Source organism: Chinchilla lanigera, unplaced genomic scaffold (assembly GCF_000276665.1).
Source record: "Chinchilla lanigera isolate Chin_1 unplaced genomic scaffold, ChiLan1.0 scaffold00144, whole genome shotgun sequence".
In the NCBI taxonomy this organism is placed as follows: Eukaryota; Metazoa; Chordata; class Mammalia; order Rodentia; family Chinchillidae; genus Chinchilla; species Chinchilla lanigera.
In genome coordinates, this window is record NW_004955545.1 from 1,235,772 (window position 1) to 1,262,979 (window position 27,208).

Below are 27,208 nucleotides of genomic sequence, written 5' to 3' on the forward strand. Positions count from 1 at the left end.
GGCCCAGTCAGGACCCAGCAGCCGTCAGACGTGTCTGAGACATAGCTCCTTCCCCAGTCTCTGCCTCTTCGAGTTCCAGATAAACTTGCCAAGGCTTCTCAGGGACAGGAAGGGCCCTGAGGCTCACCACAGGCGATTAAGGCTCAGAGTGGTTACCAGCTTCCCCCAGCCCCTGTTGGGACAGGCAGAAAACTGCTGCGAACTGCTAACAACTAGGACCTTATTCCTACCTTAGCAAAGGAAACGGAAAAGGAAAAAACCACCGCAGAGTTTACATCTGCCTCATTTTTTTGCCTTGACAGTGATACTGGGCCTTTGCACTGAGCTACACTTCCTGCCCTTTTTTATTTTTTATTTTGAGGCAGGATCTCATTAAGTTACTAATTTGTCTGGGCTGGGCTTAAACTTGCAACCCTCCTGCCTCAGCTCCCAGAGCACTGGGATTATTGGTGTGCACCACCACATCCAGCTCCCGCCTGCCTTTTATGCATGGGGGGGGGGGCACGGACACAGGCCGGCTGGGAAGGGAGCTCTTTTCTTTATGATACATTGGGGTACGGCCCCAGGCAGGGGTGGGTACTCACCATGATGCCAGTGAGAAGGCAGACACCTTTCCCACAGTATGTGTGGGGCACCATATCCCCGTAACCAATGGAAAGGAATGTGATGGAGATGAGCCACATGGCACCCAGAAAGTTACTGGTGACGTCCTGCTGGTCGTGATACCTGCCAAGCGGAAGACAGGAGTTAGCCAGTGCAGCTGCTGTTGCCCCAGGGAGGGGCTGTGGACAAACCTAGAGGGGGAAGGAAATGGGGGCTTTTGCTGAAGAGGATGCAGCAGTAATGGTAGCACACAGAGATAGCTTCCTTCCTTTTTTTTCCCCTCCCTCCCTTTTCTTTCTTTCCTTCCTTCCTTTTTTCCTTCCTTTGTTCTTTCCTTCATGTCTTTCTTTCTTTTTGTAGTATTGGGGATTGAACCCAGGGCCTTCATACTGAGACACTTCCCCAGCCTTCTTTTATTGTGAGACAGGGTCTCAATAAGTCACTAAGTTTTCCAGGTTGCACTTGAACTACTGATCCTCCTGCCTCAGCCTCCCAGAGTGCTGGGATTGCAGGTGTGTGCCACCACATCTAGCTCACATACAGATTTCTTTAGAGGAGTGAAGGTGACATGGCTGTGCCAATCCAGGACCTGCCTCCAGCACTCCCCGTCCTGCCAGGCTTCTGCCACAAACTGGGTCCCAAAGGGAAAAAGTGTTGTCGTGATTTGCCCCATGTCATAGACATCCTTTCAGTGTTGGTAGGACAGCTTTGGATGAAATCATTCAGTAATGAAATTTAAATTCTCCCTTCTAAGCCAAAAGTCTAAATGTATATGGGGATGATTAATCTGAAATCGCAAGCTCCTCAACAGGAAACTAAAAAAAAAAAAAAAAAAAAAAAGAAAAATCACGGAACACATTTAAGAAAGCTGATGGGCCTGAGCTGGCCTCTCCCACATGTCTGCAGGGAGACGGAGCGGCCGAGCTGTCTCAGCACTGTCCAGAGGGAGCTCCGGGAACCATAGTTGCCCAGTCTCCTCTCCTCAGCTGGACAGAGTCTGTGGCTGCCCCAGTCCGGGAGGGACCCGTGGGAATCGTGTCATCACCGGTTCCTCTGCCTCGATCCCCTTTCTCACCTTTCCCCACCTTGGGGTTCACCCAGGGGGAGGGGTGCCAAGATGCAGACATCGGCAGTGAGTGGGCAGATGAGGCACTTGGTATCACAAGGAGACAGCGATGACCTCAACCCCAGCTACAGGGGTAGACAGTGAAGGAGCTGTCCAAAGTTCAGAGGTCACTGGTGCTGCGGTCTGAAGAGGTGCGACCTTGGGTGAAGAGGTCACAAGGGCGCCTCCTCTTGGGAGTAGGATTAAGGCCCTTAGGTGTATGTACGTATGTATGTATGTATGTATTTGGTTTTGTTAAATTGCCCAGACTGGCCTCCAACCCGTTACCCTCCTGCCTCTGCCTGTCCAGTAGCTGGGGTTGATTACAGGCGTGTGCCACCGTGCCTGGTTTACAGCCCCTTTGTATTGCAAGAAGCACCTTTATTAGTGTGACAGTGATGTTCCTTGGGGACTGTGGCACACGCAGACAGCGAATCTTGATCGCTGCTAATCTCTTTAAGCCCCTCACCGGCTCCTCCCTCTGATTCCATTCCCATCTCCAAAAGTCTGCCTGTTTTCTCTCATTGCTCTTTTATTCAGTTATTTATTTATATTTTAGAATTCCCATACAAGAGAAATCATACAATATTTAACTTCTGAGCCTCGCATTTCGCTTAGCATTAAGTTCCATCCGTATTCCTGCAAAGACATGATTTCCTTCTTATTTATGGCTGAATAATACTCCATTGTGTATAAATAGCACATTTTCTTTATCCATTTGTCTGTTGATAGGCACCTAGGCTGTTCCCAGAGCCTAGCTATTATGAATTTCACTGCTCCAAACGTGCATATGCATCTATCACTATAGTAGATTGCCTTTAATTCTTTCGGGAATATACCCAGGAGAGGTATAGCTGGTCTAATGAAAGTGCTATTTTTAGTGTGCTGAGGAATCTCCATACTGATTTCCATAGTGGTTTACTAGACATTCCCACGAATAACATGGAAATTCCTTCCCTCCCACGTCCTCACCAGCATTTGCTATGAACTTTTTCTTATCCGTGTGTGTCTGCAGTACATATGTGCCGCTTTCTTCGTGTGGAGCTGGTGCATGTACACAGTACAAGTCGATTCCTTTTTTTCTCCCCTTCCCCTCCTCTCCCTCTCCCCTCCCTCTATCTCTCTCTCCCTTTCTCATTTGAGAAAGATCTATCTCCCTAGTTCCTATGATCTATCTTTTATTTTGCCCTTTATTTATACTTTGGCTTTCTCATATAAGAGAAACCATGCAATATTTAAACGTGTGTGTAGCTTATTTCACTTAACTTTAAGGTCTCCAGGTGCGTCCATTTTCCTACAGACGACTCAAGTTTATCTTTCTTTACGGTAGAGTAGCACTGCATTGTGTAAACACCACATTTCATTATCCGTTCTCTTGATGGACAGACAGGCTGCTACTAAGACTTAGCTGTTCTGAATTGTGCTTCTGTGAACACGGGTATGCATGGATCACCGTGAACAATGTCTTTAACCCTTTGGGGACAATACATAGAAGGGGAATAGCTGGGTCAAATGGAATGTCTAGTTTTAGTGTTTTGAAGAGTCTCCATACTGACTTTCATAGAGATTGTACCAGTTTGCACTCCCACCAACAATGTAAAAGGGTCCCTTTTCCCCTCACAACCTCTCCAGTATCTGTTGTTATTTCATTTCTTGATGATGGCCACTCTTTCTGGAGTAAGATGAAATCTCAGTGCTGTTTTAATTTTCATTTCTCTAGTTACTAGCAATGTTGGACATTTCTTTACGGCCCTTTTCAAAGAGGTTTCCTGTGGCCGTGTGCTTTGTTTGCCCTCCACCACAGGGCTCCCCGTTGGAAGAGGACATTGCACCTGCTGGCACCTTGATCCCACACTCCCAACCTGCAGAACTGTGAAGAATAAACTTCCCTTCTTTATAAGCTCTCTAGTCGGCGGTATTCTGAGACAGCACCATCAGCAAGCAAGACAGCTCCACAGAGGAGCTAGGCAGCACTGTCAGGGCCAAGAGGAGATGGTCCTGGCAGAGAGCATGCCCTTGTGAGAGCCCCAGCCCAACACAGGGTGGCCCAACTGCTGCCTGGGGTGCAGGGCTCAGGACAGGGCTCTCTGACAGGAGCTGATCAGATGACACATAATGGGCTGCATTTATCCTGGAGGGTCACCACTCCTTGGAAAAAGCCCCAGCTCCTGGTCAACCTCGGGAGGCCCCTGAGTGGGGAGGTTGAGGCAGGGCTGGATAGAGCAGAACGCAGTTCAGGACCTTCCTCTACAGAATGTGGTTCCCCGGAGGGGACGTGAACTCACACATGTGGCGTGCTTGGAACAGGCCTGGCACTCAGGCCCTCAGTAAGTACTGGCTACTCTCATCAGTGTCCTCGTGCCCCTCGGGGTGCTGCTTCCCTTCCTTGTCCCCAGGCTAGGTGGGCAGGGACAGCTCCAGGGCGTGTACCTGAGATGGACCTGGTGGGAAAGGAGGTGGGGGTCACCCACCTTGGGAAACACCAGGAATCTATGATGGGATCCAATTTATCAAGCACCAACTCTGTGGCTGATGTTTTGAGCACAAAAAACACTCTAATTCTCATCACATCCTTTAAAGTATCCCATAGAAAGTTCAGAGATATTGAGCGACTTGCCCAAGGACACAGAGGAAGTAGCCAGGCTCCTTTCATTGCTCCACTAGCATTGGAGAAGCAAGAGTGATTTAAACGTATCTCGGGGGAAGACGGGGCAGTTTCAGTGAGAGGAATTGTTGTGGTTCAATCTCAAACGTCCTCCAAAAGGCCCCAGTGTTCAGAGGCCCGGCCTTTGGGAGGTGATTGGCTTATGGGGCACTGACCTCATTAGCAGATTCATCCACTGATGCGTACATAGCCGAACGTGTTGTTGGGAGGTAGCCCTGGTTGGAGGTGGTTACTGGGGATGGGACCATGGGTGTTTTTGTCCCTGGGCCCTTCCTTCTTGCCTCTTCCTGCCCTCCCTGCTTCCTAGCTGCCTTGGCTGAGTCACTTTCCTCTGCTACACCCTCTTGCCATGCTTTCTGCCTTGCAGCTGGCCACCCATGCACTAAAACCTCTGAAACTGTGACTCAAAATAAAACCTTTCTCCTTTAAATTGTATGTGTCAGGTACTTGGTTCTAGTGATGAAAAGCTAACAATACAGAGGACAGCTGGGCTCCAGTAATAGGCAATGAGGTAGCTTTGGAGACTGGTGAGTTCCAATGTTGGAGGGCCTGGAATTCTAAAATTAGAAGCTTGATTTTAGTCTTAGAGACCTTGGAAGTGATTCTAGGTTCCTGAGCAGAGGAATGGAAAGGTGGCATGGCTCGTGGGGAAGAATGGTCTACCGGGGGTGAGCCAACCTAGCAGGACAGTGAAGGCAGGACGGAGGCAGGTGGCAACTGATGCCACGCAAGCCTGGCCTTCATCATCCGTGGGTCATCCAGCCCCGTGTGCATCCTTGACCAGCAATGAGAGGGGGTGGTGGTCATCTTTTTGTCACCGTCTACATGAAGGTAATGGTGCCTGGGACTTGTGCGACAGCTGAAAAAGCAGCCATCCCCTCCCCAAAGTGCTGCCGGGACAGTGGACTTACCCACCCTCCCCTCTCTGCTCTACCCTGGAGACCTGGTTCTCCCTCTGACTGTCCTTGAAAAGCACGAGCTGGGGTGCCCAGCCCCTGGCACTGAGACTGCCATGGCTCTGCCCCTGTACGTCAGCCCCATCCCGGTCTGGTATGGCCTTGGACAGGCCACTGCCTACCCGTCCTGCTCGCCTGCCCTGTCAGGTCCTTGGGCCGTGTGGTCCCTGTTCCTGAATGCCAGTGGCACGGTGACTCTGGCTCTCGGGCTCTGCACTGGAGAATCAGGCTTTGGAGTCTATGACTCAGGAAGACTTAGTAGCTAATGCAGACTCAGGAGGGAGAAGACCTGGGGGCAGCCCAGGCCGCAAGCCAGCGGCACATGTACAAACGCAGGGTCAAATGCAGGGTCATCGGCTCATGGGACTGCTTCCTCCGGGAACGAGACTTGGTCAGGTCTGAGGACCCTGAGGACCTGGCTTAGGAGGTGAGCAGGTCCTGAGGGGCGCTTGCCTGGGTTCTAATTCCACCTCTACCATAAGCAGCTCCATGGCCTTGGCCAAGTGGCTTCACTTCTCTATGACTCAGTTTCCTGATATGCTAATGGGAAGATTAAGTGAGAAAAGCAATAGAAGCGTAGTGCTTGACCCAGAGTAGGCACATACGTGCGTCAGTGCCAGGTGCTGGTGTTGGGGGCGGGGGCACTGTCAGCAGTCTGAAAAACAGGGCAGGCTGAGGCACGTGTTGATAAAGGCAGTGCAGAGGCCCCTGGTGGCGGGGGGGGGGCGGGGGGCAAGGCTTTCACGAAGCGCTAAAGTTTAGGCTGCAGAACTTTTGTGGGGAGGTGGCCAGTAACAGGAATTAAACCCAGGGCCTCTGTACTGAGCTACATGCATAGCCCCCCCTTTTTTTAAATTTTGAGACCTGGTCTCACTAAGTCTTTTTTTTTTTTTTTTTTTTGGTTTTTCTCCGGTACCAGGAACCAAACTCACGACCTTGTGCTTGCCAGGCAGGCGCTCTGCCGCTGAGCTAAATCCCCAGCCCAACACTAAGTCTTTACTTTGCCCAGGTTGAACTTGAAATCACAAACTTCCTGCCTTAGCCTCCTGGGATTATCAGTGTGTACCACTATAGGCGGAAGAACTATTTGATATAGGGATAAAGGGGATCTACAGTCAGGCATTGGCAAAGGAAGGTCAGGAGACTTGGTATCTGAGAATTATTCTTTTAGTAGCCACACACAAGACTGATGAAAGAGGTCAGGCCCCAGACAGGGAGAACTGCTAGAAGGCTTATAGATGCCCAACGACGCACAGTGGAGAGCACTGAATGCCAAACCAGGAGGTCTGGATTTAATTTGTAGCCTGTCTTCATGTATATTATTGGCCTGCAGTGCACGTGGTCTCTTTCTTGGAAAACTCTCCATCTTAAACTAGTGTTTCCCGGCTGCTTAGCTGCCCCATGATCATGATCATCCTATTCTTCTGTGAACAGGCTCTGAAATAGAGCTTACAGACCAAAAGGAAGTAAATATAAAGCAATGGATAATGTCTCTCTTTCTAAAGATGATGTCTGAAGTACTACTTTTTTTTTTTTATAAATTCCCTTTACGTTTTTGAGGGTTTCTTTTTCATCGATCGTATAAAACCCTATTGGTGCTATGTGAGGAGAGGAGCAGCAGGTTGAGAATGGTATTCATTCACTGGTTGTCAGACTTCAATGACCTCCCCTCTGGTAGAGGCTAGAAAGAGGCTAAGGTGAGTCGGACACGCCCCCTGCTTGCCTGTGGTGTGAGGCGTCACCATGGAGACAAGAGATGCAGCTCACCAACAGGAAGTGGTGAACAAGAAAGCTGGGCTGGTGATTCAGGACTGTGGGAGTAGAGAGGAGGGAGAAAACGTTTCCAAACCTATTCACAATTTTAGAGTGGTTTACACATGTCACAAATTCACGTACTAATCTCATGCTATTTTTTGCAGGAGCGATTTTTTTGAGGGAAATAGTTTCATGTCTTTAAAGGCTGAGGAAGAAAAGATGTTAGTTTTTCTTTGAAGTCAAGAGTAATTATTATAGCCATTAATTTATCCTTCAGGAGGGTGAACCATAGTTGCTTTTTTTTTTTTTTTTAAATCTCTTTCTAATACTATGGAATAAATGAGAGATATAAGAGACTGGACGATTAGGCAAAGATGATAAACGTAACATACACATCTATTTTTGCTCCCTCAAATCTCTTACAACTAAAAGTCTGTCATCCCCTACTTTTTCAAAGTAATCGAGCAACTAGGAATCCCCAGACATCTGAGGAAAGTCTCTAACAGTAAAGTCACAAGACCAAATCAATTAAAACAAACAAAGAAAAAAATACTCTGGATCAAACACAGATCATTCACAGAAAAGAACTCTTACTGGGGAAATCCTATAATTAATGTCTTAGGAGAGATAAAATAAGACACCAAACCCATCAGACAAGAATTGTGTGCTCCACCAAGGAAAGGCCGGAAAAGAGAATGAAAAGAAAGCACAGTAGGAAAAAATCAGAGGATCCATCTGCCAATTCAGATACTAAAGTTCCAGAAGAAAGAACCGGGAGGAGAGAAGGGGAAGAGGAAAAAGAAGAAAGGGAGGAGGAAGCACTAAGGAAACCTCCCAAAACATCCCCAGAACTGAAGAGTACCAATTTCTAAATCAAGGCCCCAAGCACAGTGGATGAAGACAGACTCAGCCCAAGGCCGGTAACTGTGGGAGTTTCCAGAGCCGGCAGCAAGGAGAGGACCCTGCAGGCTGGGGCGGGGCGGGGTAGACAGGGAAACATCAAATACAAATAGGAAATCAGAATGACTTTGGACTTTGGCACGGTACAGTTGGAAGCTAGAGGGCCACAGAATAAAACCTTCAAAATTCAGAAGGGACATGATTTGCAAACCAGAACTGCAAACCAGAACTCCAAACCAGAAAGGCCAGAATTTCCAGCCAGCCAAGGCATTTGTTAAGTCCCAGGATAGAATGAAGACATTTTCAGGTATTCCAGGCTCTGGCAGACTTGCCTCTTGTACATTTCTGAGGAAGTCACAGCAGGGTCGGGTCACCAAAGCCCAGGAGTAATCCCGGGAGGAGGAAGACAGGGGACAGAGAAAAGTGACCCAGCTGGATCCAGCAGATCCAGGTCCCTGGAGCAGGGGACCCTAGGACGACATCTGTGCCCAGGAATGGAGGGCTGCCAGTCCGGAGCAAGTAAGGAAGCTCGGGGGACTGTTCCAAGGTGACAAAATTCACAGAAAAAAACGCCGTTGCCTGAACTTCTGAGATTTAGACAACCACCAGGATATGAGTTGAATTAGTGATAAACATATAGAAAACTGAGCAAATGAACAAACACGATAATTAACATCTCCAGAAAAAAAACGAAGAATTCTGTGGGAAAGGAAAAGTTGTCATATTTTACTCAAGTATGAATAGAGTCAAATTAGTGTTGACTGAGTGACATAAACAGCGATTACTGATTTAACTCCGATTGGGATGTAATTATAACAGGAGGACGGGGGACAGGAAGCGTGGAAGGGGAGGGAGGGAACTGGCTTTTACCACCCGCCATGGAAAGAGTGGGGTAGACAGTGACAAAAACCAAAGCACTTGAAAGCAGCCAGATGAGCATGGTGTTTGGGGACACAGAGGTCAATGTAACATCCACTAGCAAAGGGGGCTAAAGTAGGTGCTTCTGGGGGAGGCAGCGGTTGGCCATGCAGAACACCTGGGGATCTCTTGGAGAATACCAAACATAAAGCCAAAAACCAGAGAGAAAAGAGCCCCAAATTATATGAAACATTTAATTTACAAAGCAGAAAAAGAAAATAAGCACTAACAAACTCACCATCCAACTCCAACCTTTGCATCTCTCTGTGTGTGCTTACCCTTCGGGATCCCTCACCTCTCCACACATAATCATCAGCTGGACTTCATATTGGTTGTCTCCTTTTCTTTTCCGTACTCTCTTTTCTTCCCTCTTTTCCTTTCCCTTCCCTTTCCTTCCCTTCCCACCACTCCCATTAGCTTCCCTTCTCCTTCCCCTTCCCTTCCTTTCCCTTCTTTTTCAGTACTGGGGACTGAAACCAGAGCCTTTGCACTGAACTACATCCCCAGTCCTTTCTAATTTTGCTTCTTAAATTTGAGACAGAGTCTTGCTAAGTTCTGCAGCTGCCCAAGCTCAGCTCAAACTTGCAATCTTCCTGCCTTAGCCTGTCAGAAAGCTGGGATTACTGGTACATGCTTGGCTCCTTGTATGTTTTTTAAAGAAATGTCTCCCTACCTGAGCTTATGAGGCTCTCTTACATGTTTTTAAATGTTGTCCTTCTCACTCATCTTTAATTCCTCTGGAACTGATTGTGTGTATGGTGTGAGGCAGGGGTTCAACTTAATTTTTTAATCTGGATGACAAATGGTTTCTGCTCCACTTAGTATGCAGATCACCCTTCCCCTGACTTTCTCTATCTTACAGATCAAATGTGGAAGTGGTATCATTCCTGGTTCTTCATTCTGTTCCACTGGCTTAGTCACCTACTCTTGAAGATATATACCAGTCCTCACTGAAGCCTTTTTGGGTACCTTCCTGGACCTAAAATACAATAAGTGCTCCGTAAACACTTGTGGAATCGATGTAGCCTGCTCATTGCTTTTCCTGGCCTCTGTGATAGTGGTGCTCACCTCCAAAACCCAGGAAGGTGTGCTGAATGCTTTCAGCTATTCTCCTCAGCTGGTAAACTTTTGTCAATGTGGCTACTGCATTTCTTGGGCTTGGAGTCAGTTCTCACTAGTAATAAGAACTCAGCTTCTTCAACACTAGCTTTGACCTGTTATAGCAGTAGGGGACAGAAATAAACCCAAGAGAGGTGGCTGTGCCTTCCTCCTGTTCCAAAGGAGTCTCCATACATTTGTAAACTAGTTTTTTATGATACTTTTCACATTTGTCCTGGGTTGGCTGATTGTTGGCATTTGCAGACATAGAGCCAGGCCTTGTGCCGAACTCCATCCAGATGGGTTGTTCCGCCTTCACTTGTGGTCAATCTCAGAGTCACACGTTCAGACCCTGCAGAGCCAGAGTCTGTGCTTGGTGAAGTTGCCAACGAAGAACCCAACCACATGGACCTACTTTGACCCCTGGCGGCCTTTGATGCCACTGGCCCCTCTCCTGAGGAGCCCTCCTTTGGTGTGGTCAGTGGTTTCCTCTCCTGGTTTGTTCCCACTTTGCCTGTGTCTTCTCGGCTACTTCCTCCCACCTCCTGTTCAGCACTGTGGTGCTCCAAGCTTGCCTTCCACACACACTTCTTTTGTTCCTGTCACACCTGCCACTGCCCACAGGTCAGGCGCTGCCCTCCTCTTCCTCCTCTTCTCCTTCCCTCCTCTGTCCCCCACCTCCCATCCTCCTTCTTCTCTTTCTTTTCCCCTCCTCCCACTGTCCTCCTCTCTTCTTCCTGCTCTTCCTTCTCTCTTTTTCCTTCCCCTCTTCCTCTTCTTTCTTTTTCTTCTTCTCCTTCCCCTCCTCCTCTTCCTTTTTTTTTTTTCTTCTTTTTCTGGCATTAGGGATTGAACCCAGGGCATCTATATCGAGCTACATCCCCAGCCCTTTGTTATTTTTTATTTTGAGGCAGGTTCCACTAAGTTGCCCGAGCTGGACTTGAACTTGCAGTGCTCCCGCCTCAGCCTCCCAGCGTGCTGGGACAATAGGCATGCATCACTTACTCCCAGCTCTCACTGCTCCTTTCTAACTGATTGTTCCAGATCTAACTCAAATCCCTTCCCAACCCACCCAGCCATAGTAAGCACCCTGTCTCTAACCCCAGAGCCCCTGGGTGTCTGCGCCATCTAGTGGCTGTCCTCACATTGTCACGTAGGAGGCCACAAGGCTGCTTGGTGTCGAGGTCATACACACAGGCTCCAGGGCCATACCATCCCTGTTTGAATCGAGTCTTTCCCCTTAGTGTCTGACCTTGTCCTCAGTTTTCCCACCTGTAAAGGAATAATTATTGTGCCAACTCATAGTTACAGTAAGGATTTAAATAAGCTGATACCTCTAGAGCAATTAGACCAGTGCCTGGTACATCGATGAACTAAAGAAATGTTGGCCTTGTGTGGTTATCATCTTCTTAGCAGAGCCAGAAGGATGCAGGATCTAGAGCCCAGAGACCGGCTTTCAACCCTGATGGCTTTGTGACCTTGAGCATATTACGTCACTGTCTTCTCTGCAAGGAAGCACATGTGATCATGTCCGCCCTGCCCGTCTCATACGGCCGTGGTGAGGAGCAAATGTGGAAAAGATGGTCAGCCTCCAGTGCACGACACTGACGGAGGCGTGTCACTGCCTCTCAAAGAGCCTCCCACCTGAGGTTTCGTCCTAGTGACAAGGACAGCCACGTGAGATATGGACGGGAAGAGCTGGCAGCTTCTCCTCCTTGTCATCTTCCTTGTTCCACTGTTTTCCTGGATGGGCCACCGCCCCTTCCCTGTCTCCATCAAATCCTGCTGGCTCTACTGTCAAAAGATTTCCAGAATCTGGTCACTTCTCGTGCCTGCCCGCTTCCCCCTGTCCACCCCTTGTCCCCAAACCTGGGCCACCGCAGCAGCTCAAGTCCCTGCCTCTGCCTTTGTGATCTATGCTCCCTCACACCCTCAGTTCAGTACCACTGCAGCAGCCAGAGTGGGCCTTCCAGAGCAAGAGGAACAGGACTGTATCCCCTAGAACAAAAACTGAAGTCCCTAGGGGGCCACGAGAGCCTAAAGATCACCCCTCCAAACCCTCTTGCACGATCTGGAGTCTGCATGGCACCTCCAGCCCGGCTCTGCTCCACCTCAGCTTGTCCTACCTGCTCCTCCTCCTGAAGACCATGGAGGCCTTGGGTCATGCATCAGCTCGCAGGGAGGCACCTCTACCACCCTGTCCACAGTTGCACCCCACACCCTAACTTCCTGTCCTGTGTCCATCTCCTCCAGACAGACAGTTTCCCAACATATAATGAATATTTGGCTTATTTTGTGGTCTTTAGAGTATAAGCTACATGAAGGAAAGGGTTTTTCCTGGTTTGTTTAGGCCTACTGCTTTATGCCTACTGCTCAATACAGATTTGTCAAGCAATGAAGGAAAAGGATGCGCAAAATTTGCTCTTGCGTTGGTATCACAGGCCTCAGGACAAGAGCTGTCACCTTCACTTTATCATGGGGCCCTGAGAGCTCAGGAGAGTAACTGACCAAGCTCACTCACACAACAAGGAAGTGAACAGATCAGGGCTCAGCTCCAGCTCTTTTTAGATACCTGAAACAGCAGCTATGGTGAGCAGGGCACAGATGGGACGCAAAGGCCGCATCCATGCCTGGACAGGGCCCGCTGTAGTTGGACAAGGCCCCTGCTCAACCCAGCCAGCAGGACAGTGGCACTTGCCAGCCTGCGTCAGAGGCGAGTACTGAAGGGGAGGCACTCACTGTCAGAGAGTCCTGGGCTCCGTTCCCATCCATACCTCTGCCTCTGTCCAGGTGCCCAGCACAATCAACTCCTAATTATCAAATGCCCTGCAGATTAAGGCCTATGATTCCAGCTCTGTGGAGAAGTTGGGGTGAAATCACCATTCTTCAGGGCATTATGAGCCTTAGCTTAGAAGCATTTGAGAAATGCTTTTGAGGTGTGCAGAAGAGCGTCATTGAAATTCTAAGTTCGCTGAGGAATAAATGGTTCAGGGTGATTTCAAGGCTGTTACCGCTGATTCCAGCTATGGGTGAATTCATATCAAGGCCAAAAAAATGCTTTTCTAATAAGCAATTTCCCTTATAAACACCTTAAAATGTGATCCAAGAGCTGCTGGGGACCCAGCGATGATCACATGCCAGTTGCATGCACACAGTTGCTCCCCCGTCCCTCCCTCTTCATACACGTTGTCCTATTTTTCTCAAGTTGGCTTTGAATTTAGGAAGATAAGGACCATTCCCCTCTACCAGGCAACTCAAGGTAATAGCCCTGGGTCTTTCCAAGGCAAATCTAAATCTAGTCCTTTATTTCCAGCCACAGGAGCCAGCAGCATGGGGGTGAGACCTTGGGGTGGTTTTGAAAGGTGCTCAGGCCGGTGCCGGCAGAGCACACCCCTCCAACACCCAGCCGCGATGGGTGACAGACAGACACAGCTGTCCTCTCTGTGTGTGCTCGGGGCTGGCCTGATGTGGCTTTTCTGGGAGAGCTGGTGGCATCTCTACCTCCTTTAACAGTTTTCTGCATAGACATCTGACTGACTACAGGAGGGTTCAGACATCTGGCTGGGGTCCCGTATCTGGATGCCGCCTCTCTGTGGGCCATGGTGGGGACATCTGAACACTAACACCTGCTGACTTCCCCAGACTACATATCGCACTCCTTGTTTTGCTCCCTCCTTTGAGGGAAGCCAGCTGCCATCTCTCCACCATCCGTTCTCTTCCAGGGGGAGCACTGTCCACCTCTTTGGATGGTTATTAAATTAAAAACCAGATGGCTCCTCTGGCAAGCCCTTCTGAGTCAGTTTCTCAATTTGCAATGTTTTCTTTCTTCTTATTAAAAAATATTTCCATATTTCCTGATTTGGAAATGTTTAATAAAATGCATGAAAACGGAGAGAAACAATCTGTTTGGAAGAAGCACATTCCCGTGAGAAGCGTGTCTCCCACCACGTTGGAAGGTGGTGCGACAGACAGGCTGCAACGGGGCTCAGACCCAGCCCTGCCACCTGGGAGCCGTGTGGCCTCCGCTGCCCGTGTCTTCGGCTGCGCTTGAATGGAGCAAGGTGTGCACGCACAGCTTTCACAGGATGGTGCAGATGATCACCCGAGATAACAGGGCTTAATCAGCGCGTTCACCAGTCAGCAAATAGGAACACGGTGTCTGCTCTGTGAAACTCACAGTCCAGTGAAGGTAGCAGACACCAAGTAACACTAACAGTGCTACCAAGGTGAGGTGCAGGGTGCGCACACAGAGCAGGGTGGTCTCTGGAGACCCAGCCTTCCCAGGGAGCCCCTGAAGTTGAGCGGAGCGGGTTGGTGCTGAGGAGCAGGCAGGGCAGGGTGGATGGGTGGGGAGCAGGCAGGTGAGGAGGGCTCCCTCCAAGTCGCCTGCTCTGGACCTCGCCTGCCCTGGAAAACCCCTCGTTTTCCTCTTCCCTCTCCTCTCCTTTTCTTGCCATTGCTTCTCTCTGTCCTTTATTCTCTCTCCCTCCTCTGAAGCATGGTCCCCACTCCGGCCTCTCCTCTCTGCTTCCCCTCTGCTCATTCAGAGACACCCTCATCTTCTCCTGTGACTTGGGCGGGAGCCCCTGCAGGGCATGAATCTCTGTTTGCTTCAGGATGGCTTTGCTCACACCTCCTGGACTGCCAGATGCAGGTAGCAAAAAGTGACACAAGGCTCCAGGGAGCCCTGTGGTCTCAGAGCCCTGGGAAGGCAGTGTCAGGAGGAGGAGGTACGTGGTCTGCCAGTGGGGGGTATCTCTGGGGGGTCAGCAGGTTAATGAAGTTCAAGCGACCCCCAACCCTGCTTGCCACCTGCCTCCTTCCTGCTCCCCAGATCCCCTCCCTGGCCGAGGCAGCCTCTGTCCTCCCACAGTCTCCCCAGCTGCTCTCGTTGTCTTAGGGTCGTCCTGGGCTCCCTCAGCCACACTGCAGCCAGAGAACTCCCAAAGCACAAGACCCTCTCTGCTCCAAATCCAACAGTGGCCCCCACCGCCTGGAGCGTAGGGAGGGGATGGGCTGCCCCAGGCCTCCTCTGCACAGAGACACACCGGGTACACAAATGCCCTCGCCGGGGCAGACAGCAGTTGAGGACTGACATTTGTTACTCTTTTGTGTTATGGTTGTTCCAAGGCTATCTCTCTTGCACTCTGATTTGATTTCACAGGGAAAGGAAGCCTGGGACTCCAGCCAGCCCAGGAGAAACGATTTATAATCCGGGGCACACAGACAGCCGAAGCCACATGTCTGAAGAGCGTCTTCCTTGCTTCTCCAAAATAAAACATACAAGTATGTAAGGTTGGGAACTACTGGCTTTGCCAGAGGAGCCTTAAACGGAATCCCTGACTACCTCTGGGGTCTGAAGGGCAGCTGTGGCCTCTTGCTGCCAACCCTGCCAGCAGCTGTTTGGCCCCTCTCCCTCCCTTGCATCCCTCCTCTGAGTTCCTTGTTACTCTTTAGTGTTACGGGTTGTTCCGGAGTTCTCTTGGCCAAGAAGTCACCTCCCACCTTCCGACATCAAGTGCCCCCAGGAGCTCCTGCTCCTCTTGGCCTCTTCTCGCCGAGGAATCTAACCATGCACCTGCTGCTAGCGCTGGCCCATCTCCGCCACAGTGCTGGCCAGGGCTTCAGGGGCGGAGATATTTACACCTGGTCTCATCCCACTCACCTGGAGGCCTCTGCTTCCTGTTTAAAGCCACCCGGTCTCTCCCTCTGTCCCAGCACTGTCTTTGGTTTCCACTCAGCTCCAACGCCTGGGGCCTGGGTCTGCTGCCAGTGCCGGCAAGCTTCTGCCCTCCTGGCCGAGCCTTTCTGACACCCACCATCAGTCACAGAGCGTGACTCGGGAGCTAGGGGATCTACGCGGCTTAACTTTATAGATAGAGACAAGAACAAGGGCAGCTGGGACTCTTGCAAAGCATTTCCTCGGAGACCTCAGGGATGGTCTAGTTCTCATCTCATTTCATTTCTAGGACTCTCTCTGTGAAGTGAATAAGGGCTGGGGGTTAATTTGCCTTACTACAACCCGAGATGACCACCATCCTGTTCGATTATCAAGGACCACATGGGCCATGTGGGCTGACTTCACCTGCACTATCTCATTTAATCCTCACAGAAACAAGAGTTGTACTTGTCGTCTCCCATTTCCCTGAGCTGGAAAGGCAGGCTCGGCCAGACGTGGGAACTTGCACAAAATAAACTCTTCTGCGTGGCAGACCTGAGGGTGAGCTTGAGTTTGCCTCAGCACACAACCTTGTGCTTGACCACATGAGGCCTCTGGGAAGCAGAATGGGGTGAAGAGATTTCTGGGGATTTCCCTTTCTCAGGTATCTGAGCCTAGGTCTACAGAATGAGCCTCACTTCACAGGGGAGTCAGTCAGAGCCAGGGCTGCCCTGTTTGGTGGCATAGGTTGTGCACTGTGCAGCTCCGGGGAATGCCATTCACAGGCTTCAGTGTGAATGGCATCCCAGGGAGGGAAGTGCTGCGTAGGCAGTGGTCCTGGCTAGAGCCCCAAAGGAAGGAAGGGTGTCTTTCTCCTCAGCTGTTCTCCAAAGGGAATGAAAAGCGAGCAGCTCATCGGGCAAGTGACTGTTCTGGGGGACACAGTGGCTGTATCACCTGGACAGGCGGAGCGGGAAGGAGGTGGGGATCGCCCTGTGACTAAGAACAAAAGACAGAGACAGGACGGGGAAATGGCCTGGGAGGGCGCATTCTTGTCTCTGCTTCCCAGAGCAGTGGGGCTTCCAAGGCAGAATGTGGGAGCTCCGGCCAGGGAGCTTCCCAACCCTGAAAAGAAGGGTGCTGAGGAGAGTCGGTGGGCAGGTGGGGGCAGGTAGAAGAATTCTAACTTGGCAGAGGTGGCCAAGCAGCTCCCGCAGAGAGGTAGGCCAGAGCTGAGGAGCCTGAGGGCAAGGGCACCTGGAGAGAGGGTTCGAGCACCAGGGCCTGAGGACAGGGTTGGGCTCATGGTAAGGGCATCCCAAGCTCAAGCAGCCTGCACAGGGAGCACAGCGTCTTCTTTCCATGGGCCCAGCATCCAGAAAGGCACGCTTCTCTGTCTTCTGTGAGTGCTAAGTAAAGGAGACTAGGTTGGAAGGGAGCTGGTTCGTAGGAGCTGGTATGGGCCAACCACTGTCCTGGTTCGTAGGAGCTGGTGCAGGCCAACCTGTCCCACGGCCAAGTCACTGGAGCTTGATTGACATCATTAAGAGCAAAGTTCTAGAATATACTAGAAATAATGCTAATACTGAAGCTCAGTGTTCTGTGGAGAAAGGCATGGAGACAGCCAGTTATCCCACTTTCCCTTAAGAGGGGCCCTCCTGCTGGGGGGCGTCTAAGTCCTCGAAGCCAGCACACCCTGCAGCGAGAGCAGCTGCTGCTGCGGGAGGCTCCCTCGCCGACCCTGCTTATCTCAGCCCCAGGAGCAGAAGGAAGGGACAGGCTGCTCTTGGAGTCGGAATTCCTTTTATCTGCCTCTTAAACTGAGAGATTCTTGCTGGAGGAAAAGAAGGAACAAGACAAAGAGGAGATGACCATCTGGAAACTCCTCGTCTGCAGGCCAGAGGGGGAAAGTGTACAGTTCCTTTGCACAACCTCACAGCGCCGAGTTGAGCCTCCACATTCTCACCAAGCCCTGAGGGGCCTCAGCCCGGGGGCACCAGGGCTCCTCCCGGCTGGGGCCCTCAGAGAACTGACTGTTACCTACCTGCTGCCCATGCAGGGTGGGGCACTATGGCCCGTGCTGTGGCCTGAAGAGGCCATCTTTGAAAAGACACAGATTCATGGAAGGTTCGCCCTACATCAGCCTGGTGGCGGTGACACATCAGGAGGAGCCTGTCTGGGTGCTCTCAGGACCCCGCTGCTGCCAGAGAAGCGCCACATGGACACAGCCTGGGCGCCCGGGCTCTGGGTGGCAGCTGAGTCTCCCAAGCCCTACGCCCCATAGGCCTCGTTCATTTCAGGTCAGGAAATGAAGGCCACAAGGGTTCAAGTACAGGGTGCTTCTCTCTGCTGCGCTGCCTCTTTCTGCCTCGCGGGCACCAGTCGCTTGAGTGTCCAGGGCAGGAGGGAGACTCTCCAACTCACTGTGGGACGCTGGACAAGCTGCTTCCCTTCTCTGGCCCTTGGCTTCTTCATCTATAAAATGTGAGGATTTGGCTAAGTAAGCTCTGGAGCCCTTGCCGGCTCTGAATTCTGTGTTAATCAGATCACATCCCGTCCTCCTCCTGGTTCACTGGAACTTGTGGCTGGGCCGACTGCACAGGCAGAGCCAGGCGTCTTCCCAGACAGGAGGCCTGCGACTTCCCAGGGAACAAGGTAAGGCCTCCGAGAGACCCCGCCGCGCAGGGTGGTCCGTGCCTTGGCAGCCGCAGGTGTCTCCCAATTTCACAGAGCCTCTGATGGTTCCAGCTCAGGACTTTTGACCACTGGACATCTGAATCCCTGAGACAGAGCAGCAGAGGGTGAACCGGTGCCAGGGCCATTGTGGAAAAGCCAGAGTGGCCGCACTCAGAGTCACCATGGAAGTCAGTCTGTCTGTCTGGCTGTCTGTCCCTCTCTCCTTCCTGCTCCCCATGACACCAGTGAGGCCCCTGGATTCTTTGCCCCAATGTCCTGGCTCTGGTTTAAAGGAAGCAGCGACCACAGAAGGCGCTTGTGACATGTTGCCAGGCAACAAAACGCTGCCTAAAAAAAAAAAAAATGACAGCCCACCTCTGACACTTCCTAGGGCTGGAAACTGGCAGATGAGAGGAAGCAGGCAGGAACAAGGGAGGCGCGTGGGGGAGGGGATCTTGGAGTTGAGCAGCCACAGGATGCACAGCCACAGTGACAGTTGTGCAGGGTGCCAGCCAGCGAGCCAGCAGACGGGGAGGAAGAGCCAGCTTGCTGAGATGAGGGAGACAGACAGAGGGGAGGCGGGGAATCGTCTGGGCGGCAGGTCTGGAAAGGTTTGCTTTCTGTCAGATCTGTCATGATTAGAGACGAGGCTGCGATAAAGAAAATGATGATGCGGTGGTGACAACTGGGCCGACACCTTAGGTAAACACTCATCGGCTACTGGCTTCTGTTTTTACCTGGTGGACGATTTTTATTACACACCCCTCAGGCAATGGCACGATTCTCCAGACTTTGCAGGAAGCACGGTTACTCTCTTAAAACAGAAACTGCCATTTGGAAATGCTCACGCTAACACTGGTCATTGGCTTGAGTGTCCTGGGCTCTGGAACTGTGGGGGCTGAGCAGATCAGGGGAGGAGGGAAGGTCCGGAGAGCAGAACGAGGGACCAAGGATGCTCAGGTGGATGGTCACGCCTGGCTGCCCAGGGCGCTTTGGTGGGGGGGAAGGACTTGGAGCAGGAGCCCTGGGCCGCTGTGATAGCCTGCCTCACTTACCTCCCAGAACCTCTGAAATGGGAAGGTCCCTCCACCCCAATCTTTTACAGAGTCCCCTTTATTTACCCAAAAGTAATTACAGCCTCCCAGGGAGGCTGCTCTGTAGTGGATCTTCTGAGACAGACTTGCTACCCCGCCCCTGACAGGTAGCCTCACGCCCTGGTGGGTGGGTACCCATGGCTCTTAGCTTTGGCTTTTCCTTCTATGAAATGCAGATAACACCACAAAAGATAAATGTGAGATTATCACCAGGACTTAGCAAACATTGGCTCTTTGCCCTCCTCTGCCTGAGCGCAACCTTACCTAGCATTCCAGGCCCCGCGCTCTGTCTCACCCGTCCTCTTTGGTGTGGCATGCTGCCGCCACAGTGACAGGCTAGCAGTCTCCAGTGGGTATGGTCTAATTTCTGAAATAATGAAAAGCCGCAAGACATATTTCTTCCCTAAATAAAATCCATCATTTAAATTATAAACAAGACCAAAACAAATTAAGAATGTTGGTAACTAAGTGGAAACAATTTCATGTGTTAACTTTGACAAAATAATTATAAAGCCACTATAGTCACATTGACTTAACTCTGCTAAGTTTGACAACACAGATTTCACTGTATTAAATCTAGGAGTTATTTGCTCAGAAAGTCTCACCAGTCACAAAACCCCTCGCCCTCGTCCCAAAAACTGACACACTGACTTCCAAGGACGGTGGGCTGTTTCTACCTGTACCTACTAACAGAAACAAGTTCCCACTAAAAATCACTGTTTTTCTATCACACCAATCATTCTTTTTTTTCTGAGAGACCAGACAGTGTCCTCAAAAGAACTGTAAAATGACCGGCAGCCCAAACTTAAAGAAAAACCAAATTTACTCTGCACATTATGTTCTTTCTCCACTTTCCCCAACATGGTCTCTGTCTGTAGCAAAACGCTTCAATTTAGCAAACACAGTGGTACCTCCGGATCTGTACCCCTTGTTAATTGGTTCCAACCGGCGCAACAAGTACTGAAATGATGAAGGTGAAACAAAACTGTTTGGGCTGGAAAGGGTATCGAGGCACGAGGCAATCCAGAGTTCTAGCTTGAGTCTCAAGCACCAAACAAACTACAAGCACAGGACAACATATGTACATCACAGTTTGTTGAGAATCACAGGGTGTGGCGGCACATGCCTATAATCCCAGCACTCAGGAAGACCACCACGCGTCTGAGGCCAGCCTGGGCCACATAATGAGTTCAAGGCCAATTTGAACTACATAGCAAGACCTACGTAGTTCAAAAAACCAAAAACTAAACAAACAAAAACTTCATCAAGTGCCCGATTTGGTGAGTTTCACAGCAGTTGAGCGGCAAGGTCTGACTGTCCCCCTGGAGGTCTGCAGCAGGACTCAGGTTCCCTGCACAGCAGGAGCCAGGACAAATCCCTGAGCCCCGCTGAGCCACCCACCATGTCCCCATCCACGGATGATGGCTCTGGGCAGGCCAACAGGAAAAATGGAAGAGGATGGGTCCTGTGTTTTCAGGTCCCAGCTTCTGGCGACTTCTGTCAGGCCCACCTCAGGCCCACCTCGATCTCCAGGCTACAGACCAGGAAAACAGGACCAGCAAAGGTGAGGAGCCAGGGTTTGCCACTGGCACTTCGTTCACCGCGGGTCACACAGCAGGTCCGGAGCTGGCCGAGGCCGTGCCCCCAGGTTTTCTGACTTGGGTGCCACATTTTCTCGGTTCTGTAGGCAATAAAACTGCACGTGTAGAAATGCGAGTTGTTATCTACGGCACAGCTAATGTTACTAAAATAGAACCAAACTGGTTCTAGCGTGAGTTGACAGGGCTTGGATGGTGGAGACTGTGGACCCTAAATAAAGGAATATGGACTTGTTCAGAAGGAGCAACTGGAGCTGTTATTGAGGTAGTAGAAGATACCCATAGCAATAGCGCAGTTAGGGGCAGGAACAGCTACTAGTACAGTCCAGGGTAAGATGGCAGGGGTCTGTGTTGGGGAGAGATCAATTTGAGAGACACCATAGAATAAAAACTATAGAGCCTGATGATACCTCAATAGTGCTGGGGGCATGAGGATAGTGAATGATTTTGAGCTAAGCAATGATTGTGACCCAAGATCCCTCTTCTTATTAGTAAGACAACCCAGGAATGAGTAATGGTTATCAGTTATTAAGACTACATTTCTCCAGCCGTGTGAATGACCAAGGAGTGTGAATGGAAGCCATGTGTATTACTTCCAGGAAGTGTTCCTTTTTTGTGGGGAGGGGAGGTTGAGACTGGGTTTCACTATGTAGTTCAGACTGGCCTTGAACTTACTAAGTAGCCCAGGATGGCCTTAAACTCACAGTGATCTTCCTGTCTCAGCCTTCCAAGTACTGGAATTACAGGCATGGTCCACAACACCTGGCTCCTTCTGGGAAATATTCTTAAAGACAAAGAACACTTACCTTGTCCAACTGACTAGAGGGTAGATAGATGGCTGGAGCTCCAGCAGCCTTCTTAAACTATGAAGAAGAAACCATGTATGAAGGATATGAGGACAAGGGGAAAGGAGCCTGTGACTTTGACCCCACTGGGTGCCCTGCTTTTCCAGTCTTCTTTTGTATGAAAGGGAAGTTTCTATTTTCTTTAAGCTATTGTTATTTTCAGTTTCTTATTACTTGCAGCCAAAAACTAATACTAACTGATCAAGTTTCTGAGAAAAAGAAGACAAAAATAGAGATGCAGAGGAAGAATTTAGGGGAAACATGATGAGTTCATCATAGACTTTGTATGGGACATCAATGCATGAAAAGACACATATAAAATTCTTGGCCTGTTACAAGGATGTATTCAAGAACTACACACTGCCCCCACCCTCTGCTAAGTCACTTTTGTCTCCTGCTTGGCCTGCTACAATGGCCTCCTTTGTCCTCCTAATACTTTTCTTGTCTCAATGACTCACAAGGGTGACCCCATCGTAGTCTCCAAATGAACCAGATGGCGGTTCTCTCCTGTTTAAAGCTCTTCGAAGTACACATAGCTCGAACCCTCAGGGCCTCCACTCTCAGTCTCCTGGCCCCTCCGGTAGCTCAGCTCTGCCACACCCACGGGCTCAGCCATTCCTCTCTCTTCCCAGTGACTCCACGTGCCCAGCTCCTGGCAGCACAGCTCTTGGCACACCCTGCACCCTCCCCTCAGAAAGTCCATCCTGAGGTCTGTGAATGGTTTATTTCTCCTCTGCTGGAGCCTGGAAACCCTTGGTTTTACCAGCAGGAAAACCAAGACAGAGAAAAAGGGGTCCCTAGGTGGCCCCTCAGCCCTTGCTAAAGCCGAGAGTCCTGCCTCGGCAGTGGCCACATGGGGCAGAGTGCAGGCTGCTTCCTGCAGGACTCAGGCTAAACAGGGGCTTCGCAGCTGATTAAGGAAGAGTCGACAGTAGAATGTGAGGTGGTAGAACGGAGGGTCCAGAGGGCCACACCTAAGCAGAGGTGCACCTGGCCCCCACGCTGTCATTCTCAGTATGCCTGGGAGTCCCGGCCTTCCCTATGGGCTACTCTCAAGCTGCTGAGGCAACGGGAGGCCGCCTAACACTTGGGACTGTGTGTGCAGCCTGGGTCCCCACTTTGTTGGAACACAGATGACCAGGAAGATGGAGTCTGACCAGACGAGCCCTTTGAGGGATCTAGTTAGCGAGGACGAAGCTGTCTTCAAGTACTTAGGAGCCTTCAGTGGAAAGGAAATGAAGGTCACTCACCACGTGGTAAATGATACACTGGTGCCAAGGACTTTTGGGGATTATCCTGACCCCAAGTCATCTGCTCGCAAGCATGTATGAGGCCCACGCCCACCAGCCCACACTGCTGGATACAGAGGATACAGAGAACAGGGTTAGGATTCAAGACAGGAAGTATAAGGAGTCAAATCTTCACCATACTAAGGAGATACGCCTGATGTGGTGGTGCACGACTGTAGTAACAGCACTGTGGGAGGCTGAGGCAGGATTGCGAGTTTGAGCCCAGCCTGGGCAACTTAGGGAGACCCTGTGTCAAAATAAAAGATAACAGTGGGCTGGGGATGTAGTTCAGTGAGAAAGCCCTGGGCTCAATTATCAGTACTGAAAAAAAAAAAAAAAAGTTCTAAGTCACAGCTGTCTGCAAATAAAGCAGCCATTTAAAGTAATGAAATCCCTACCGCAGAGGGTGTCTAATAGAGGCTGCAGGGCTCTGATCAAGTTAGGCATCTGTGCAAAGGAAAAGTAGAACCAGGGCTGGCGCCTGGTTTCCTTGCCCTGGGTTCAGGCTGTACCCCCTGCCCAGGGTGAGGCCTCTGGCATGATCATGACCCAGAATTTTCCCCTTGGTGTGGCTGAAACCTGTGCAACATTTTCACAAGGAGTTTTACTAACTAGGCTCTGTACCCCTCAACTGTGGGGTGTCAGAGCCCACCCAGACCTGTCCGGATGGGACTGCAGGGGCTTTTTGAGCAGGTAGCTCCCATGAGCCTCTGGAGAGAACAAAACGCTCAGGTGTGTGAGGGACAGAGGGCTCCAGGGACTTTGGTTACCCCTAAATTCCTGGGCATGGCACAGAAGGCAAGGAGGCATCTAGCAGAGCAGCATGACAGGAGGCTCAAGTAAGACCGCATGATCTCCCCCATGGTCGCGTCCCGCCCGGCTTGAGGGAGCGGGACCAAGTCCTGGGGATGGAGGCGTCTGGACTAGACAGAGGAGAACATCCAGGACAAGCCCTCCCGGGAGCAGTGCCGTGAGGCAGAGATGCCAGCACCACACCTGCTGGGCAGTGGGCTCAGCCCAGGGCAGGTGGGGGAGGAGGAAAAGCACAGGTAGGAGGGACAGCACTCGTGAGACAGCAGAGCTGGGAGCCAGGGAGCCAGTCCTTCACGGCCGGGGCTGGAAACACAGGGCACAATGCGCGCCCAAGGGGAAAGCAAAACAACCCAAAAGTCAAGAAATGGAAAAGCTGACAGAACATGGATTTCCTGTCCTGACCAACATCCCCACAAATAGATGTGACTGACGCCTGCAGGAGCCCCTCCCTTCCTCACCTCGCCCCTCCAGGGACCTCATCCGGCAGGACTGTTGGCAGTGTCCCCTCCAAGGGCCACGGCCTTTTTCTCTAGCACCAGAGAATTCAAGCTGAGCCTGAATGCCCTGAGGCAGCCACTGTAAGGAACAGTAACTTCCCCTTTATACATCCAGCATGGTGCCAGCTGAGCTGTCCCTGGCAGGGCAAGGAGGTGATCACTCTAGGGAGAAAGGGGGTGACCCTCCAGGCTGGTCCCCTCAGGTGAACTTCTTGGTGACCAAAGACAGTCGTTTTGGTCACCTCCCAGCAGGTAAGAGCAGTGGGAAAGCACACGACAGGATGGGGTGATCGGGCTGACGGGACTGAAAAACAGTTTCTCACAAAACATTGTGTTCACTCTGCATCAACCCTGTCTCAAACTCGAGGTGTCACAATACGGGTTTTACAGTATTTTCTAGTTTCTCCATTTCTTGAGATGCCATCCTTTAATTACAACACAACTTACAATTAACCTATAAATATTTAACATAAATAAAAGTACAAAGAGGCTAACCACAAATTAACAGTTTCCATGTTGAAGTGTCAAACAGCATGTACACACACACACACACACACACACACACACACTACTGCAAGAGAGAAAGAAAGAATTGTTGAATCAGAAAGAGAACTTGGGCTGTGAAGCGGTGAAGATGGGGACGCAGCATACACCTGGAATCAGAACAGGGGTCCCACCGGACTGGAGCAGGACGAGCCCCAGAACAGATGGCTTGGGACACTAGACCGAACCTGAGCTTGGGCAAGGTCTGCACGAGGTGCATGGTGCTGCTTCTCCTGGGTTAGTCCCTGCAGATGCCCAGGTCCCCACAGGTCCCCATCTGGGCAATAAGCAGCGGTTAAGGAGGTAGCAGGCTCTTGCCCAAATTCCTCCTAGCTCAGATTCTGGGGTGCTGGGGCCAAGTCCCAGGTGATGGGGGAGTCTGTGTTAGTGAAAAGAGAAAACCACATGCTTTACATTCCCCTAGTCTTTATTCCTTAATGCCCCAGTTGCCCTTTCTCTGGTTTGGCTTTGCATTTTTCTTTCTTTCTCTTTTTTTCTTTTGATTGCACAATATTCTTTCTTTCTAACTGGCAGTATTTTGTGCTTTTCCCTACTAGATGAGGCACTACTGATACTGCAGGCGCTACAGGGGCCCAGGAGTCAAACAAGGGTGCCCCGGACACCCGGACACCCAGCCCACACCACTCCACCTGCCCAGACACGGGCTCTGGGTGCTCCCGTCAACATCCCAGGCTGCAGAGGGGCTCTAAGTGAGACTCTGTTTGGGGGTGAGGGAGTCCTGATCCAGGCTCATGGTGTCTTAGGACCTTGTCTACTAAAGCTAGATCTGAAGGGGAATGCCTCACAAAGGAACTGTGTCTGTCTCTCTCTCTCTCTCTCTCTCTCTCTCTCTCTCTCTCTCTCTGTGTGTGTGTGTGTGTGTGTGTGAGAGAGAGAGAGAGAGAGAGAGATTGAGAACTGAACCCAGTGCCCTCACACTGAGCTGCATCCCCAGCCCCATTTATATTTATTTGTTGATATTTTTATTTTTTATTTTGGGACAGTGTCCCTTAAGTTGCCCGGCTGGGCTCAAACTTGTGATCCTCCTGCCTCAGCCTCCCAGAGTGCTAGGATTACAGGTATGTACCACCATGCCTATCTAGAAAAGAACTTTTGCTGTGCTGTTGAGGGAAAATTAAATGTGAAAACTCAGCCATTCAACTTTACTTTCCAAATCCTGTTGATACAAACCGTGAGTCCTTGTGGAAGAAGAAAAGAGAAGCTTGAGAAGAAAGAAGAAGAAAGAGAAGAAAAAGAGAAGCAAAAAGAAGAAAGAGAAGAAAGAGAAGCAAAAGAAGAAAGTTGAGCTTTGTTGGGGATATAAAAAAAAACAAACAAGCCCAACCTCTCCCCATTAAAAAGATAAAATATGTACATATACATTTTCATTGTAGAAAATACAACAAAATATAGTAAACAAAATCACATGTAACATCCCCAGAGAAACCACCTTAATACGTACTTTCCAGTCATTTCTAAGCATATCATGTATCTATGTATTTTACAAGGGTGACATTCTATATAAAACTATTTTGTATGTGCCTTTTTCAAATATTATATGGTGACAACTTGCTCATCTTCTTATCGTCTAAGGCTAATTTTTAAATTTTTTGCCTAACAACCCAATCTACAGATGCACTTGGTGGACTGACAACTGGTGGTCTACTTGTAACACCCAGCTGAGTTGCCAGTCAACCACCAAGTCGGCGTTGCCAGCAACCTAAGAGGCAGAACTGCAGAAGAAGAAGAGAAGGCTGTTGGAAGCTGCTGGGAAGCTTTAGGGAGCTGTTGGTTTTCTGGGAGGAGCTTGTCATGCTGGCTTTCCTGATGAACTCTGCTACTCTTATTGTCAAAGGAGCTCAGGACATTGTTGTCGCTGAGAATGGCTACGATTCATTTTGGGGGAGCTCTGGTCCTTGTTTTGAGCATCACTTCCTGGCTCCAGAGGGGAAGATGGTGCACTGCTCAGTCTCCTGGAAAAGCTCATCGAGTTGGCTTTCCTGATGGGAAAGGGCTTTCCTCATCGTTGGGAGGAGCTTGGGATCTCACTGTTGCTGATGGCTGTGGTACTTTTTGGAGGGAGCTCTGGTTCTTACTTTGAGCGTTGCTTCCTGGCTCCAGTTCAGATCCCTCAGCCTGCTGGCGCAGATCCTTCATCCTGCTGGCACAGACTTTCCAGCTTCCACCACTGACC

The 27,208-nt window shown here is 50.4% G+C and overlaps 1 protein-coding gene across 4 annotated transcripts in view; it reads right to left on the reverse strand.

Annotated features, from left to right (window-relative positions):
* Kcnn3 (potassium channel, calcium activated intermediate/small conductance subfamily N alpha, member 3) overlaps positions 1-27,208 on the reverse strand; it is a 161,950-nt gene that overhangs the window by 23,532 nt on the left and 111,210 nt on the right. For 3 of the 4 annotated variants that reach the window (XR_001232197.1, XM_005411527.2, XM_013508360.1), the window contains exon 4: positions 585-726. Coding sequence is in view for 3 of the 4 variants with exons in the window: in XM_005411527.2 (XP_005411584.1) it covers positions 585-726 (142 nt within the window). In the remaining variant the exon portion in view is untranslated. Of the gene's footprint in view, positions 1-584; positions 727-9,140; positions 9,264-27,208 lie in introns of those variants that run through there. The other variant, XM_013508361.1, reaches the window with a different exon arrangement.